Genomic DNA, 17765 nt, shown 5'->3' on the forward strand with positions numbered 1-17765 from the left:
ATTCTTCCCTCACTCAGCTATCAAAAATGATCTTCCTAAAGCACAAGTCTAACCATGTCACCCCTCTATTTAATAAATTCCAGTAGGGGCAGCTAGGGTAGTGCAGTGAATAGAGCACCAGCCCTGGAATCAGGAGGACCTGAGTTCAAATCCAGCCTTAGACACTTAACATGTACTAGCCATGTGACCTCAGGCAAGTCATTTAACCCCAATTGCCCTGCCTTCCCGCCTCCAAAAAAGCAAAAATAAATAAATATATAAAATATAAGTTCCAGTAACTCCCTCAATCAAATATAAAATCCTATTAAGTATTCAATGCTATTCACAACCAGGCCCACCCTACTTTTCTAGTCTTCTTACACCTTACTACTACATATACAAAGTAACCCACTGATACTGACCTCCTTGCTGTTACTTTTTTTTTTTGGAGGGGGGCAATTGGGATTAAGTGACTTGCCCAAGGTCACATGGCTAGTTCTTCTTTGTGTTAAGTGTCTGAGGTCAGATTTGAACTCAGGTCCTCCTGACTCCAGAGCCGGTGCTCTATTCACTGTGCTACCTAGCCACCCCATCCTTGTTGTTTCTTGAATGAGATCCTCCTTTTCCTAGTTCCATGAATTTTCATTAGCTATCCCCATATCTAGAATTCTTTCAGTTGCCATCCCTGTCTCATGGTCTCCCTCCTTCTTCAGGAAGTCTTTCCTGATCCCCCTTAATACTAGAGCATTCTATCTGTTATCTCAATTTTATGCTTTATCTGTTTTGTTTTGCATAATTATTTGCATATTGCTTCCCTCATTAGAATTTTAGTTTTTTGAAAGCTGGGACTATCTTTTGCCTTCTTTATATTCCCAATATTTAGGATAGTCCTTAGCACATAACAGGCATTTTAATAAATGCTTGTTCATTGGACTTGGAAAAAAGTTTCTACAGGGAGTTTTATTTATTCAATAAAGTTATATTCTAATTTTGAATTAAAACTATATACTGGTGAAATACTTTTTTTTCAAGCAGTTAGGTAATGCAGTGGATAGAATGTTGGAGTCAGGGTTAGAAATAACTGAGTTATTTCTAAAAAAAAAAAGTTATTAATAAATGCCGGAGGCATTTATTAGCTGTATAACCCTGGGTAAGTCACATAATCTCTCTCATCCTCAGTTTCCTCATCTATAAAGTGGGGATAATAATAGCACCTACCTCACAAGGTTGTTGTGAGAATCAAATGAGATAACAAAAGTAAAGTGCTCTGCATAGTAAAGTATTTTTTTTTGCTTTTTTTTTGGAGTGGGAAAGCAGGGCAATTGGGTTAAGTGACTTGCCCAAGGTCACATGGCTAGTAAATGTTAAGTGTCTTTTGAACTTTTTGAACTCAGGTCCTCCTGACTCCTGGGCCGGTGCTCTATTGACTGCACCACTTAGCTGCCCAGTATAGTAAAGTATTACAAAGATGATTTTTTTATTCCCTCTCATTAAAGAACTTTTTTTTTCCTATTTATGGGGCCTTTTGATGATTATATTTTTTCCCCATAGATGAATGGCCCTAGATGGGGGGTAAAAAGTTCTTTCTCTGCATTACTCTGAATGTTTACATGCCTGCTTTATAGGGCTTTATGGAGAGATGGAAGACAATATCTAAAGGGATAAGATGAATAACCAAGGAAGAGTTATGATACCACCGCCAAATTCTACTCATGATATTTAACTGCCTATCCTATTATTCTGTAATCATGTCTCCTATTCTCTATGGTCCTCCACCTCAAAAAAGGACTGGGGGCAGCTAGGTGGCACAGTGGATAGAGTTCTAGTCCTGGAGTCAGGAGGACTGGAGTTAAAATCCTATTTCTGACATTTACTAGCTATGTGACCTAGGCAAGTAACAACTTCAATTGCCTCCAAAAATTAATAAAGTTGAAAAAATTTTTAATTAAATTTAAGAAGGAATACATATATCAAAACATCTTCATCATATAATACATATATATAAAAACAAATCCAAGGATTTTGCTTATAATTTAAATGAAATGCACAATCCAAATCTATAAATTTATATGGTCGTAGATCCATCCACCCAAAAGATTCCATTCCATCCCAAAACAATGTACCTTTTTCGCAGAGCTCCGAATTCGGGGCAACATATAAATTTCTTCTAACTCTTTCTGTCGTTCCTCCTCCTCTACTTTCTTCCTCTGATCCTCTGGGATGATCTCATCCCAGTCCTTATGGGATCGTTCTTCCAATTCAGTTTCCTCATCTTCCATGGTTGCAAAATTGGCGACCTTAAAAGAAAAGACTCACCACTTTCAAAATGACAGCACCTTCCAATGGTAAAAACCTGGCAACATTTAAGTTTATTCAGTGTTTCAGATCTGACCTTTATATTTCTATCAAGATAATAGCATGCTATGACTCAGAATAACAAGAAGCTGAAATTCCAAGATGCCTTGTTCCCTTGGATGAACAGTTCTGAAGTAACATTCTCCCTTTAAGTCAATGAGCAGGAGGTTTTCCCCCACTGGATAGCAAATAAAAAAGTTACTTAGATCCTCCCTGCTATTACAGGATAAAGTGCCATCTCTTCCTTACCCACCTATTTTGTCACACATACTTTTTCTTAGTTTCTAAAACTTATGGTAGAATGTCAAAGAAAAATTTTAATTAAAAAAAAATCAGAAGATGAGCATCATTTATGTTATCTTTATACATATAGTATCACCATACTAATTTCCTTCTCTAAAATATCCCTCATTAGAGCTTTTGAAAAGACTAAACACAAATATGAAAACAAAAGTCTTGATGTTTTATACTTGAATCACTTAAGATGTCTGATATTGTCAAATTTTCACTAAGATATAAATGCTGATCTCCATTTATTAGTCCATAATAAACTAATATTGATACTTCTATCAATGTGATAAACTGATATTCAAAAAGTTTGTCAAGTTGTTTAGAGTGCAAAATTCAAAGCAAAAGTTTTCCTTATCACATTGGATGTTCTACTGACATTTAATTAAAATACCAAATATTAGAACCCAGCGAATTGAAAGTGAAATTTTTCATTTTGAACTTCAAATGTTCTGCCCTGCTAGCAAAGTATATCAAGTTGTTGCCCAATTCAGAATGAATGAGTGTCATCAATTCAGAAAACTGACTTTAGGAAAAGGACTTTATTTTAGGTTTAAGAAAAGAAAACCTTGGGGCAGCTAGGTGGTACAGTGAGTAAGAGCACCAGCCCCAGAGTCAGGAGGACCCGGGATCGGTTCCAGCCTCAGATACTTAACACCCACACACATACACACACACAAAAACTGGCCATGTAACCTTGGGCAAGTTACTTAACCACAATTGCTTTAAAAAAAAAAAAGAAAAGGAAACCTTGACATGACATATTCAAGAATAATAAACTAGAGCAACCTTATACATTTGTATGTATGTGAAAGACAAAGTGATTTCATACTTTGCCATTTGATATTTTTTCATATCTACTGAAAGCTGCTTCCTGGGAGAGAATAATATATAGGAGAATGCCAAAGACCAAAACTCATCACCTTTCCTATACTAACCCTGTCTTTCCTACAAACTTCATGCTTTGTCCTGAAAGTATTGTCACTCTCCCAACCACCCAGAGTCATCTTCTCTCTTATCCCCTATATCAAATCAGTTGTAAAGACCTACCAGATAGCACTACATTTCTTACATGTGCCCTCTTCTCTCCACTTACATGCCCTCAACTTGTATTATATTACATTCTTATATTAACTTGTTTTATTATACTCCCTATCTCCATTCCAGGATCCCTTCAAGTCTCAACTAAAATACTGCTCTCTACAGGAAGTCTTAACTATTCTACCTTAATTCTGGTGCTTTTCTTCTGAGGATTTTCCCTAATTTATCCAGTGTGTAGCTTATTTGTACGTAAGTATTTGCATGTTGTCTCCTTCATTAGACTGTGAGCTACATGAGAGCAGGAACTATTTTTTGCCCTCTTTTTTATGTCCAGAGTTTAGAATAGTGCCTGGCATATAGCTGGCACTTAAGAGAGATGTTTATTACTGACTATCGTAATAGCCTCCTAGTCCCCCTACTTAGCCTCTCCACTCTCCAAAAAAGCCTCCACACAGCAAATAACTATCCTAATAAACAGACTGGACCATGTCACACTCTTGTTCAGAAACCTGGAGAGATGTGGCTTAGGGCACTGAGATGTTAAATGTCTTGCCCAGGGTAACACAGCCAGCATACATTAGAAACAGTTCGTGAACCCAAGTTTTCCTGTCTTTAAAGTCACCTTGCTCTCCTTTCCACTATCACTTAAATGAGGTCCTTAATAAATGTTTGCAGAATGAGTGAAATATGTAGAGCTCTACATATAAGAGAAAAAACTGATAAACAGAAGTATGTATAGAATGATTTTAAATACACACACAAACAGTTGTGTCTAATGACAGCCATGGCGGGGGTGGGGGGAGGGGGGAAGGAAGAGAAAAAAAAGGAAGTTACATGATAACTTTATTATGTATTCGAAAGGAAAGTTGTACATAATAGAGTTGCAGTTTCATGTGCAATCATCTTTTTTTTAATTCTATGTTATGGAAATCCTTATTTCACAAATCAAAAATAAATTTTAAAAAATTTAAAAAAGAAGGGTTAGTAAACTACAGTATATGTGAATAAAGATGGTGTCCAATGCCCATTCCGGTAGGACACTCAGGTAGAAATGAAGGTCTGGAGCTCTGAAAAAAAAACAGATCAAATAGTCTGGCATATTATTAAGTAAATCATCTACATACAGGTAGTAATGAATCTGTGAAACTCAATGATACTGCAAAAGGAGAACATACAGAGCACATGTACATTAAGAGGTCAAGAAGAGGACAGTAAGTCAATTGAAGAAGGTTTAGAAAAGCAATTCAAAGCACCCTAAGAGTTTGTCCCTGAAAACTGAAGACAGAACTGCCTACAGTAAGAGGGTGCAGTCTAAATGTCAAACTGCCAAAAGGTCAAAGCATACAAGGACTTAAGACAGACCATTAGATTTCATGATCAGGTGGTCACTGGTGACCTTAAAGAAAGTAGTTTCAGTAAAACAGTTGGGAGTGGAAGCCCAATAGTAAGAAAGTGAAACAAGTGTATGTAACAGGGAAGTAGAGGCATTAGTTATAGACAGTTTTTTCAACCAGTTTAGCAATAATGAGGAGAGAGAAGAAATGGTAAATGGACAGGGCCAGAAGAGAAACAGGCAAGGTCTTTTTGTGAATAGGGAAATCTGAGAATGACTATAGGGAGAAAGGAAAGAAAGCCTGAAGATAATAAGGAAGAGACAAAGGTCTGACAAAAGAACTAGAAAAGATGAGAGGAAGTGGGATTAAGGGCAAAGACAGAGGAATTAGTTTTCCTAAATCATAAGAATACTCTGGTTTTGTGGCCAGGAGAAAGAAAGACAGAAGGATGATGCTGAGAAGCTAGGAGGAATGAACAAGAAATCCAACCTTGTCATTTTGCAGATGCAGAAACTGAGGCCAATGGAGGTGAAGTGGCTACAAGTAAGATGAAGAAATCAAGTTTCTAGTGAGAACTCAAATTTCACTATTTATAGTGTGATGTAGCAATGCTGATACTTATGTTATATTTATAACATGGGCCACCACTTTACTATGGATGAGTTTCCTGTAAGAAAACCCTACATGTTTCTGGAGGTAATGTGAGGCAGGTTCCTGGTGTCTTCATGAGGGCTAGGATAAAACTTTATAGAACTAGTTCTTTTTAATGCTACTGAGTGAATACTGATCTAAGTCAACTCAATGTTAATCTTAAGGTTAATTAAAATAGTCAAACAACATCAGAGAAATGTAGATTCAAGCTTTGCGAAATGGACATTTATTTTTTTTGCTATACACAATTTATTATAGACATACAATATAATATTCTGTTAACTACTATGAATTTTAACTTTATTACCTTAATGTCTAAAGAAAGTACCAAGTAAAAATTTTGCATGTAGGTGGTACAGTGAATAAAATGCTGAGCTAGCTTCAGACACTTAGTAGGTATATGAGACCCTGGGCAAGTCATTTAACCTGTTTGCCTTAGTTTCTTCATCTGTAATGGTGATAACAAGGCCTACCTCATAGAGTTATTGTTAGGCTCAAAGGAGATAATATTTGTAAAGCATTTTGCAAATTTTAAAGGGCTAAACAAATGCTAGCTATTGTTACTACTAATAATAGTAATATTATTCATACTATGAACAGCATTATTACTAAAAATAATAGCTAATATTACTACTAGTCATGATATCTATTATTTAGTAGCAATAATATTGTCTTACATGAAAAAAATTATTCCAAATTTCTCATTTTTTAAATTATATTATAAGACATTTAAAGATTCAGGAAGTAGCATCAAACTCCAGGAATATAATTTTCAACCTGGAAAACTAATGGTTTGGGGCAGAAGACATCACAAAGTGGGTAAGATACCATAAAAAAGCAAAGTTGGCAAAAACACGTAAGGTATGATACCTATAAATTATGGATGTGTTAATTAAATTTACAAAAAGGCTTTATTTTTCATTATCACAAAAGCCTTTATTTTATACTCCATGGAATAACAAAAATGGAGATTCACAATTAAACCAAACTCCAATAACAAAGACATTTTGTTACAAAGAACTAAACACTGGCTCCATACCTTGAATTGTGATAGAAGCTCATCTGTTGCACTTGTTGACACTTCATTCTCTCTGGTTTCAGCCAATCGTAAAATTTCATCTATATCCATTTCCTAGGAGTTTAAGAGCAACAAACACATAATTTTAACTAAGCTTATTAAAAAATAGCACTCTTCAATAAAGTGATATTAAAAGTATTGATGCATTCATTAAAAAGTACCAATGTGGGGGCAGCCAGGTGGCTCAGTGAGTAAGAGCACCGGCTCCAGTGTCGGGATGACCTGGGGATCGAATCCTGGGCTCAGATACTTAGCACCACACCCAGAAATAACTGGCCATGTAACCTTGAGCAAGTTACTTAACCCTGATTGCTTTAAAAAAAAAAAAAGTACCAATGTGCCCAGGCCAACAACCACAAAAATTTGTTCTCCAACTCCCCCATTTCTTATCATCTCTATAACTTTCAAACCTAATCTTAATTGCTGAAGAGAACTTGGAACACAAATAATTAAGTTAAAACTCAGCAAAAAGACTAATTAATTTTCTAAAGACACCATTAGGCAAAAAGACAGATTCTTCATCACCATTCTTCAAATTGTCCCATTTAATTCTATAGAAACTCAGACAAAATAAAGTAAAATTGGCTAGTTTCCTTAAGTAATATTTATTCCTGAACAATTTTTAAGTAAAACTCATACGTAATACATAGATACATATATACTAAACTATACACACACACACACATATACACCCATTTCCCAATGTTTAATTACCTGAGGCTCTGACTCCTCCCCTTCCAGTTCTTTGAAGAGATCCTCTGCTCCAAATTTCAAAATAGCTGTTAGTTCTTCTTTGTTGAAAGGATTAGAACTGCAGAGAGGGGAAAAGGTAGTTGTGATCTGAAATACTTAACATATCCACCCTTTCCTAACACATTCCCAAGAAAAATATTCTATACTATCCCAACCATGAGAGATACAGCTTTAGTCTCTTTAGATACCTTATTCATCAATACAATGGAGGGTTGTTAAAGTAGTCTCACTCTATGGAGTATGAATAAAATGAAGACAAGGGCATTTCCAAGTTTTCCTCAGCAGTTACCTTGCTCATCAAGGAGTATTTCTAAAGGACTCTGAGGAAAGAAATTCCTCACATACTTTTGGCCTTAAGAATCATTTGCCCAGGGTCGGCCAGGTAGCACAGCCAGTAAGAGCACGGGCCCCAGAGTCGGGATGACCTGGAATTGAATCCGGGCTCAGACACTTAGCACCCACCCAGAAACACCTGGCCGTGTAACCTTGAGCAAGTTACCTAACCCCAATTGCTTTTAAAAAATAAATAAACAAATAATTTGCCCAATGGGGTGCCAATCACAAAATATCTTTCCAATTGCTTGAGTTCAACCACATACAAATGAATGAAGCTTTTACCAACCAAATTCATTCCATATACTGAAATTTCCATATATATTAACAAACAGATTCAAGTCAGCCCCTTTTTTGTGCCCAAATAATATAAACATCTAATTCAAATCTATATCCCTTCTTCCTGTAACAAAAAAGTAAAAAATAAAAACCCAACCACCATACCAGAAAATACAATTTGAAGTATGCACAGCTACTAAGAAATAGTTGTCCTCTTTTCTAAAGACAATTAAATATACTTTTTCCTACTTTCTATATCATCCTTGTCTTCAATATCACATCAATAGTTAAATGAAAGAAACTAAGAATCCAAACACAAACATTTTTAAAAGGATTTGGATTCTAGTTGATTTACTTGTGCTGATTAAAAGTGTGTCTGGGATTACAGTCTGGTAGGGAAATGTTAAAACTCCTATTACAGTTGCTTGGTAGCTTACAGAGGCAGAGATTCCTGTAAGGACAGATCTTACTTTCCTGACCAAGAAGCAACTCCCTGGGATTAAATACGAACTCCTCTGGTACTTGAAACCCTCCACAGTCTGGATTCAGGTTTCCTTTCTAGGTTTACTAAACATCTTCCTCCTTCCCAAACACTCCCTTCCAGCCACACTGCTCTACAGTATACAATACTGCACCTTCACTCTGGCTGACTTCCAGCCTGGGCGCACATTCTTTCTCTTCTCTTCCACCTTTTAGAATGCTTGGCTTCCTTCAAGGGTCATTAATTCAAGTACCACTTATTCTATGAGGTCTTCATACTCTCCAATTGCTAGTGATCTCTCTGCAATTTACTTTGTAACTGCTTTGGATTTCTTTTGTATTTACTTATCTGTGTTACACGTTGCATTCCCTCAATAGAAGACAATTATTGATTTTTTATCTTTATTTACCTAACACATCCTACATTGGCACCTAAGAAATGCTTATTGAATTGAAAGGAAAGGAAAGATCAGGAAACAAAAAGAGAAGATAGTAAAATCCATGAGAAAATAATTGGAACAAGTGTTAGGTATAGAAAAAAGAGAAATCAAGGAAACAAAAACAACCCTCCCCCCACACAAAAAACAACAACAACACAGATGTTAATGTATTTTTCTTCAGTAGCAGGAATTTCCAACATGACTTCTGAATGAACTCCTCATGTCAGGGACAGTGACATCTGATTGACAACACATAGTCTAAAGCCTACATTCAGTTGGATCTCTTTCACTCCCTCCTTTTGGTACTTACTTTGACCTTCCCGAGTTGTTATCTAAGACAGTACGGCCTGTGGTATCCATACGCTGGATCACTAAGTGATCCAACACCATCTTCTTTTTGGCTCGTTCAATGATCTCCTCCTCTACTGTCCCCTTTGTAACCAAGCGGTAAATGTTCACCTGTAGAGAAAGGTAAAGTGAGGATTATACCTGACATATATTATGTAAATTCTCTAGAGCTACCCACAGAACAACTGATGTGATGCCTCATTTAGGGGGAAAAGCTCAGTTCTATTCTTCTTGAATTGTAAATTATTGTATTCTACTCATTCAAGTGGCAGTCTTAATCAGATATGTATTTTCATTATAGCAGATACTCATTTTAAATAAAAGTATTAAATAAAGGTATAAAGACTGCTATTAATGAACACACTGCAAAAAAAAATCAAAGAAATATTGAAGACAAAACAAAAATGGTCTTTTTGAGTCAACTATATCAACAAACATATGATATACACAGATGGATTTCTACACTTTCTATTATTAAATGAAATGCTCCATGAAAAGCCATCCATAGAGTACTTCTAACTATAATATGTATGAGAGTATCTGACTAGTGGCAAAAACAAGGAAAAGGGCTCATTGAAGAGAATAATAGGTAATGGTTACACAAACATAGTAAGGGAAGAAATTATCTGTCCTATATCCATGCAAAATAATACCATCTTTAAGGTAAAGCTCACAGGAAGCCTCAGTGGAGGATGCACTATCTATACATTTTTACGTGTGTGTGTGTGCGCGCGCGCATGTGTTTTAGGAAATCCATTTAAGAGCAAAAAGGCACTATCTTTTATTAATATACAGCAGATGTCTAGCCTAGCTGAAATGATATAAAATAGGATGAAAGCACAAGGTATCCCAAAAGTCACACCTTTAATTGCTTACAACCGCACTAAAACTTTTGGGACACATTAGTTTACACATGGTCATAAAAGGGCTGAATCCCTGCAAAGACTAAAGCTAGAGATAGCATGACATCTCCTCTGACCTGTTTCTTCTGTCCAATCCGATGTGCTCGGGCTTGTGCTTGTAAGTCATTCTGGGGGTTCCAGTCAGAGTCAAAGATAACCACAGTGTCCGCTGAAGCCAAGTTAATTCCTAGGCCACCCGCCCGTGTTGAGAGCAGAAAGCAGAAGTCCTGTACATAAGGCAATACACCACTTTATGTCGTGTCTGTCTCAGAAACAGTTTCATACTCCAATAAGCCCTGTATCCCTGGAAACCCCTGCAGTTGTGAAGAAAAGTAAGATATGATGGGCAAACTTTATGAAAGCTAAAAGAATGTCCAGGACCTGATGGCAAAGTGAAATTTCATCATAAAAGAGGAAAGAGTAAGTAGTTTGTGAAAGGAGGTGTTAAGGCCTGAAAAAGCACAATAGGCACTGTAGTACCCATATTTAAAAAATGAGGAAACCAAGACCCTGAGAGGGAGAATTACTTGACAGTCATCATATAACAGCTGAGTAGCAGAACCAGAATTCAAACTCAGAGCCTCTAATTCCAACGCTCTTTTCATTAACACATCCAAAGACATGTAATTACATAATCACAAACAATGCGCTTAACACAAGAGTTTTTTTCTTCATTCACTTTTCTGTGGTGGATAAAATTCAGTAAAATAGTCAATATAAAATAGCACATGAAAATACTTTCATGTGTGAATGTTTATTCATTACTTAGGACTAGTAAAGAACATAGGAATATCAAATAGATTACAGCAATAGGAAGATAAAGTACAGAAGGGTATGCATATTTAAGATAAGGGTACAAGCATAGAAAAAAACCAGTCTGTAAAATGGCAAAGAGGTTTATATGTGAATCATATGTCATGGTCATAAGAACAATAGAAATTACATTGAAACACTTCAAAATCAGGATTTGGAAGTGCACAAAGAAATACAAAGAACGCGACAGGCTTAGCTCTTCTCAGCAATGCAAGGATCTAAAACAACTCCAAAAGACTCATGATACTATACACATTAGAAAAAGAACTATGGAGAATTGAAGCATACTATTTACTCTCTTTTTTTGTTTCTTCTTTCTCATGGTTCTGCCCATTGTTTCTACTTCTTTCCAACATGACTAATGTGAAAATATATTTAATGTGAATGTATATGTATAGCACACTGCCTTGGGGAAGGGGGAGGGCAGGGAGGGGAAGAAAACTTAGAGTTCAAAATCTTATGGAAGTGAATGTAGAAAACTAAAAATTAATCAATTTAAAAAAAAAGAAATATGAAGAATGAAAAGTATATTAGGAAGAAAATGCTTATCCAGATGTCTATCTTCAAGTACTTGTGAGGTGGGGGTCATGGTTACATTTTAATGTATTTATATACTTATATGAGAAATACATATCACTATGTATATATGTGTATATATAATATACATATGTACTATACATATATATTATGAATGTGTGCACACATATTTATATAAATATAAGTAAAAGATTATCGCAGTTTTGCATGAATGATGATGATAAAATAGTCTTCACTTTCCAATTAGCAGTCGTGTTTGTTAGCATGGAAATATGGAAAGTGGGTGGCTAAGCCACAGCCAGTGTACCCAGTAAGGATTTGACCAGCAGGATCTCAAGGGTTTCATGAAAAAAAGGACAGGACTAAGTCTTTCCATTCAGAAAATAACAACACAGGATACTCTGGATGGGACTTCTCACTTTAGGAGGAAAGACACCCTCCCCCTCCAAAAAAGCAAAGTAAGTCCAAAACTCAATGGATTAGATTTGTCTACTAAGGCTTTCCTCTATCCCACAGCAAAAAAGCAACATAATTTTATTTCTATTCTTGAAGACAGAAATATAAAATGTTCAGATCATGTGTTTTTTTAAGTAGAAACGGGTAATATAAGACTTTATAAGAAAATGAGAAAAAGAAGAGAGACAGAAATAGAGACACAGAGAGGAGCGGGGCGGGGGGGGGGGAAGAGAAGGAAAGAAGTGAGAGATAATAGGTATTCAACCAGTATCCAAAGCTCATCAACTACCTTTTATTTTTAAATCTTTATAAGTTCTGCTCTGAATAGTTTAGCCAGTATAGCCACAGAGAGTAAAGAACTTTTTACTACAATAGTACAATAGTACCCAAAATAACATTATCTTATTCAGTCCACAAAAATCACAGAATTTGAGAGTTAGGAGAGACCTCAGTGACCATCTGGTCTCACTCATATATGAATGGAATCCTCTTCATAACAAATCTGACAACTAACTGGTCTTCCATGCTTTGCTTTATGCCAAATGAAAACATGCCAATGCCCACAGGATCCCCACCCTTGGCCTCAAAGCAAAAAGAGTACCATTACTGATGAACACACACAATTATTTTAAGAGTGTTCTATGCCCTACAGATGGAAGGAAATTAAATCTGTCCCTGTGTTCAAAACATACTCTGGCTTCAGGAATTACTGACATCCCTCCCCCAGAGATGCATGACTTATCTGGTTTTCCTACTGTTTCTCTGCCTCTTGTTTTATTCTCTGCCCCCTTCACTCTCACACTTCTGCATTCACACCTCCACAGATTCCATTCTTTTTGCTTTCTGAAATCCTATGCTATCTATAGTCTAAAACCACACAATTTAGCACTCGACTGATTTGTCATATATTCTTAAACTTTTTCTAATTACTTCACTTGTTCCACCTGTAAAATCCACAATAGAAGAAACAATACTTAGCACAGTGGCACAAAGTAGACACTTAATATGTACTGATTAATTGATTTATACTCCACAGGGTTTAGTACAAAGCTGGGACCAGCTGGTTGACTGGATGAAAAATATTCCTATAACTAACATCAGGAATAATATAAGTACATATATAGTAGTATAAAAGAAGCTCAATAGAAATTTAAACAGATGTTTTCAAATGATACATTTCTTGTTCTCTCCTAGTGAAAATGAGTCAAAAGGAAACTCATATAGTTCATCTTCAGCCACATTCAAAGAGTGGCACAGCCCTAAGAAGAATTCGATTCTTTCTAACACATAAGCTTTTGATGCTATCACCTCATCAAAGCTAATCCTCCTAGCTAACTCACCCCTCCTCTTGCCTTGCTGTACTCCATGTCCCAGCAATTTTATCACTTGAACCATATAGCAATGACATTGCTGCCAGCAGAATTTATTTATTATTCAAACCCAGGAAGGTAAATAAATATGAAGATACTTGATTCTAAGAGACAAATTATTCATGTAATCTTGTCAAGGTTTGGGAATTCTTATTACTTTTCTAAAGGTAGAAAAGGAGATGGTGGTAATAAATTTCTAAAGCTCAGAATATTATATTTTAGTCTTTCCCCACTACCTTCCTCACAGTATTGTAGGGAAAGCACTTTGTAAACTGCAAAGCACTAGATATATATCTGAACTGCAATTAATATAATTGATTTAGAGTCTAAACTGTTCAAGTAACAAAGCTATATGGAGAATGCTATACCTCAGATCCGTCTGCATTGAAGTGATCCAGTGCCTGTTTTCGGATTTCTCCCTTAATTGAACCATCCAGACGCTGTAGAAATAAATCAGCAAAGAATTAACAGTCATGGAAGACCAGCTGCACCAAAAGCTGAAAACAGTACAGACTTGCAACCTTCATTTGTCCTCACTAGGCAGAGACTAAAAATAAACTAAATGCCCTAGCTAGGTCTATGTAAGTAAGGACTCTGCTTAGGCAGCACACCCCATGACATGGGATCTCTTATTACAAGATCATAACGCAGAGGCTCTGTTTCAAAATGTTCTATTTTTTTTAGAACAATCTAAGGATCAGAAATTATATCAAGGACTATGAAAAAATGATAGCAACCTAATCCTTGCTTAAGTGCTTTGTTTTAATTATACTTGTAAGTACCAAATAAGTTTGCAGTGAGAAACAATATGGCTTATGACAATGATGTGTGCCTAGGGAAAAGTATTTCCTAAGGAAACCCTGCTAAGCTTATGAGTGATTTAAGCAATTTTTTTAAAAATCACAATAATTTTACTTGTAGTAAACTTTTTACTACAGTAGTACAAATATCATAACATACAACATATGTGTATTATAAACATATGTACATGCACATGCATATGCATGTGTGTATATACACGCACCGCTTGTTATATTACACAAAGCATATTTAAATTTTATGAAACATTTTTTACCTATTTTATTTCTATACCTCACAATTTTTATGAGATGGGTAACACAGCTATTACCATCTCCATTTTATAGAAAACGAAACCAAGATTAGAGAACTTAAATTACCCAAGGTCACATAACTGGTGGAGAAGTCAGAAATAAACCTGACTTTTCTGTAAATTCCCAGTCTGTTGTTCTTTAGTCTGACCATATCATCGTCTTAAAACTTCATTCTCTCTCGCAGAGAATACAAATTCCATTTGACTTTTCAGCTAAAAGGAAATATGATCTACAGTATCCCATTCTGAGATCAAAAAATTCTACTTCATTGCTACTAGTAATGGAGGTGACCCAATGACCTAAGCTACTATGTATGACACAAGAATGAAAAAGGAGTAGGTTCAACCTCAGCTCTTACAGAGAGGAAACAGGATTGTTGGTTTCACAAAGAGAATAAGATTACCTTATGATTTTATTTGGTATCCAATAAATCACTAAAGTGAAAGTAATGGGGGGATTAGATACCCTAAGAGAGAATCTATTTCTGTGGAATAGCCACACTATAAAACACTACTGAAAGAAAGTTATTAAAGAAAAATAACACAAAAGCCTAGAAATTCTAAATAGTGTTCTTCAGAACATTTTGGAAGAGGATCAGTTGGTGGCTCTGAGAGTAGGACTTAAGAAGAGAAAATCTGATAACTTCTGACTCAAAAGTTCTTTTAAAACTAATATATAGGGGCGGCTAGGTGGTACAGTGAACAGAGCACTGGCCCTGGAGACAGGAGGACCTGAGTTCAAATCCGGCCTCAGATACTTGACACACTTACTAGCCATGTGACTTTGGGCCAGTCACTTAACCCCAATTACCCTCCAACAAAAATAAAAAAAAAAACAACTAATATATAAATTATGATACTAGTTGACAGGATTGCCATTCCAGTCAAAGTCAAACAAGTTGGAAACAAATCTTTCACTCAATTCACTGCAAAAACAAAAATAAAAACAAAACATATTCACCTATACTATATAAACCATTATAAATTGATTAGAGATATCTCTGCCAAAATCCATTAATATCCATATAATGAAATTTTTTTTCTGAGTAAATCTCAAGAAGATAATACCTGAATGATTGTCAGTAAGTAGTAGATAGTCTATATTCTACTCAAAAACTTATGCCAAGAGTCAGTGGACTAACAAAAAAGGAACTAGCTCAAATTCAGCTACATCTCCAGATTCAATTCCAAGTTCACTGAAAATTTATAAAACCTACTGTCACGTTTTTTTGTTTTGTACTACACTTCTTGAGTTCCTGTGTTTCCTAAATCAGACAACCAATTTTTCTTCTCCGTTATTTAGAGAGGCAAAAAGGAAAACCACCTTATATTTGCTTTTTCTTTCTTAAATCAAAAAGAGTGATCTTCATATGAATATTCTATTAAGGCGAAAGCCTAGAGTAATTTATTTCGAAATAAGACCCTTCTTAGACTTACTTCTAGATTTAGGACAATTTAAAGAGTACTAATTTTTTTTCCACTATGGGTCAGTTTAAGTATGCTTGCAACCTCAATTACTGAATATACTTACCTGGAAAGGATAATGTTTAATAGTCAGGTATTCAGCCAGGATATCCAACATCCTCACCATCTGGGAGAAGATCAGAACTCTGTTCCCTCTCTCTCGAAGTCTTGTTAACAGTTTGTCTAAGAGGATCAGCTTCCCACTGCTCCTGATCAGGGACTGAAGAACTAAAAGTCATTCCAATCATGAGGTTGAAACATCTCCCCATTACTACGCACAAAACTGCTTGACTTCAAAGGATTCTTCTTTTCATAAACAATTTTTATGTAATCTGGTTTGGGACCTGCCTATACCTCTCCATTGATAATCACTTTATAATTTGATTTCTACCACCATTACTCTACTAAAAATGTTCTTAAGTTACCAGTCCAGTGGTCTTTTCTCTGTTCTCATACTTTTCAAGGATATTTGACAACAGTGATCAATGTTTTGTATTTTTCTAAACTGTTCCCTCTTCTGGCTTCCATGCTATTGTATTTTCCTGGCTCTTACTTCTCTGTCTCTTTTGGGAAGTTCCTTCTTCTCTTCCTGCCTTTTAGTATTCCCAGAATTCCTCTATTAGGCATTGCTTATCTAAATGGTTTCCATTATTGTCTCTATGAGAATAATTCCCAAACCTACATCTTCTCTAACTTTGATTTCTCTCACCTGGGGCACTTGATTATAATCACTTTAGCAATTTACTGCCTACTCTATCTCTATTTATTACATTAATTTTTTAATCTATATAAATCTTGGCATCTCAGGAAGAATCATAAAAGTCCCTTGTCCTCTGAGCTATTTATTGTATATTTTTTCATTTTCCCACAGCACTTATACTAAGTATAAAGTGATGCTCAGAATGAAGTATTTTTAACTAAAGAATTAAGTCATAAACAAAAAATCCACAATCTTAATTTCTTCTTTGATTATTTAAAAATTTTTTCAAATAAATAAAAAGGTATTGAACAGAAAAAAAAGCTTCACCCAAACCAAATTTCTAAAACAAGAAAGGGACTAATTTGACAGTAGCTAGGATAGGTGAGTTGCTGTAGATTTTATTTTATTTTGTTGTAGATTTGTTTGTAGATTTTTTTAAAAAGATACTAATTATGCAGAGAGTAAGTACCCACCAGCAAAATCTCCTGTCCATTTTCACGTTCGTTCTCTTCAGGAGGCTTAATTAGGTAGCAGTGGTTACAGCATTTTTTCAATTCCATCACAATGTTAAGGAAGCCTGATGTGCTACCTCTTGTCCCTTTGGAGAGGGCCTTGTAATTCCTGGTCAAAATCCACCTGCGGATGTCAGTAATAAAATTTTCAGGTCAAATTTTAAAATATAATAGGCCAAAGGGAGGGAGAAAAGGAAAAAGGTTTCAAGGAAAAGAAAAATGGGAAAAGGGAAAAAATGAATGTTTTTCCTATTCATTCTAGGCCTTCATAACTATAATCTTATACATCATTTTATTTAGGCATCTCAATTTCATGACCATGATGGGTTCACATTAAATTTTAAAACAAATAATGAAGGAAGTTTCTTCTCTCAAGTTATCTTAACAAGGATCAATCAAGTGCAGAAAGTTTTCATAATTCCAAGATCCAGAACAATGGATTTAGAACCTATGATAGACCTGTAAACCACGCCCCCCCCAAAAAGTATATTAAGTACAATGGCTGGATATAATGATATGGCCAAATTGTTGGGCTAAAAAT

At 35.5% G+C, this 17765-nt stretch overlaps 1 protein-coding gene across 5 annotated transcripts in view; it reads right to left on the reverse strand.

The window, feature by feature from the left end:
* Window positions 1-17765, reverse strand: part of CHD2 (chromodomain helicase DNA binding protein 2) — a 153458-nt gene that overhangs the window by 51014 nt on the left and 84679 nt on the right. For all 5 annotated transcript variants that reach the window (XM_069098519.1, XM_069098521.1, XM_069098517.1 and 2 more), the window contains exons 21-28: window positions 17186-17348; window positions 16080-16232; window positions 13806-13877; window positions 10339-10488; window positions 9322-9470; window positions 7441-7537; window positions 6688-6780; window positions 2103-2276 (exon numbers count right to left, since the gene is read on the reverse strand). In XM_069098519.1, coding sequence (XP_068954620.1) covers window positions 2103-2276; window positions 6688-6780; window positions 7441-7537; window positions 9322-9470; window positions 10339-10488; window positions 13806-13877; window positions 16080-16232; window positions 17186-17348 — 1051 coding nt within the window. The remainder of the gene's footprint in view (window positions 1-2102; window positions 2277-6687; window positions 6781-7440; window positions 7538-9321; window positions 9471-10338; window positions 10489-13805; window positions 13878-16079; window positions 16233-17185; window positions 17349-17765) is intronic.

The sequence above is a fragment of the Petaurus breviceps genome, unplaced genomic scaffold, assembly GCF_028583685.1.
Source record: "Petaurus breviceps papuanus isolate PSGF00001 unplaced genomic scaffold, PetGlider_PUasm1.0 37, whole genome shotgun sequence".
NCBI lineage: Eukaryota > Metazoa > Chordata > Mammalia > Diprotodontia > Petauridae > Petaurus > Petaurus breviceps.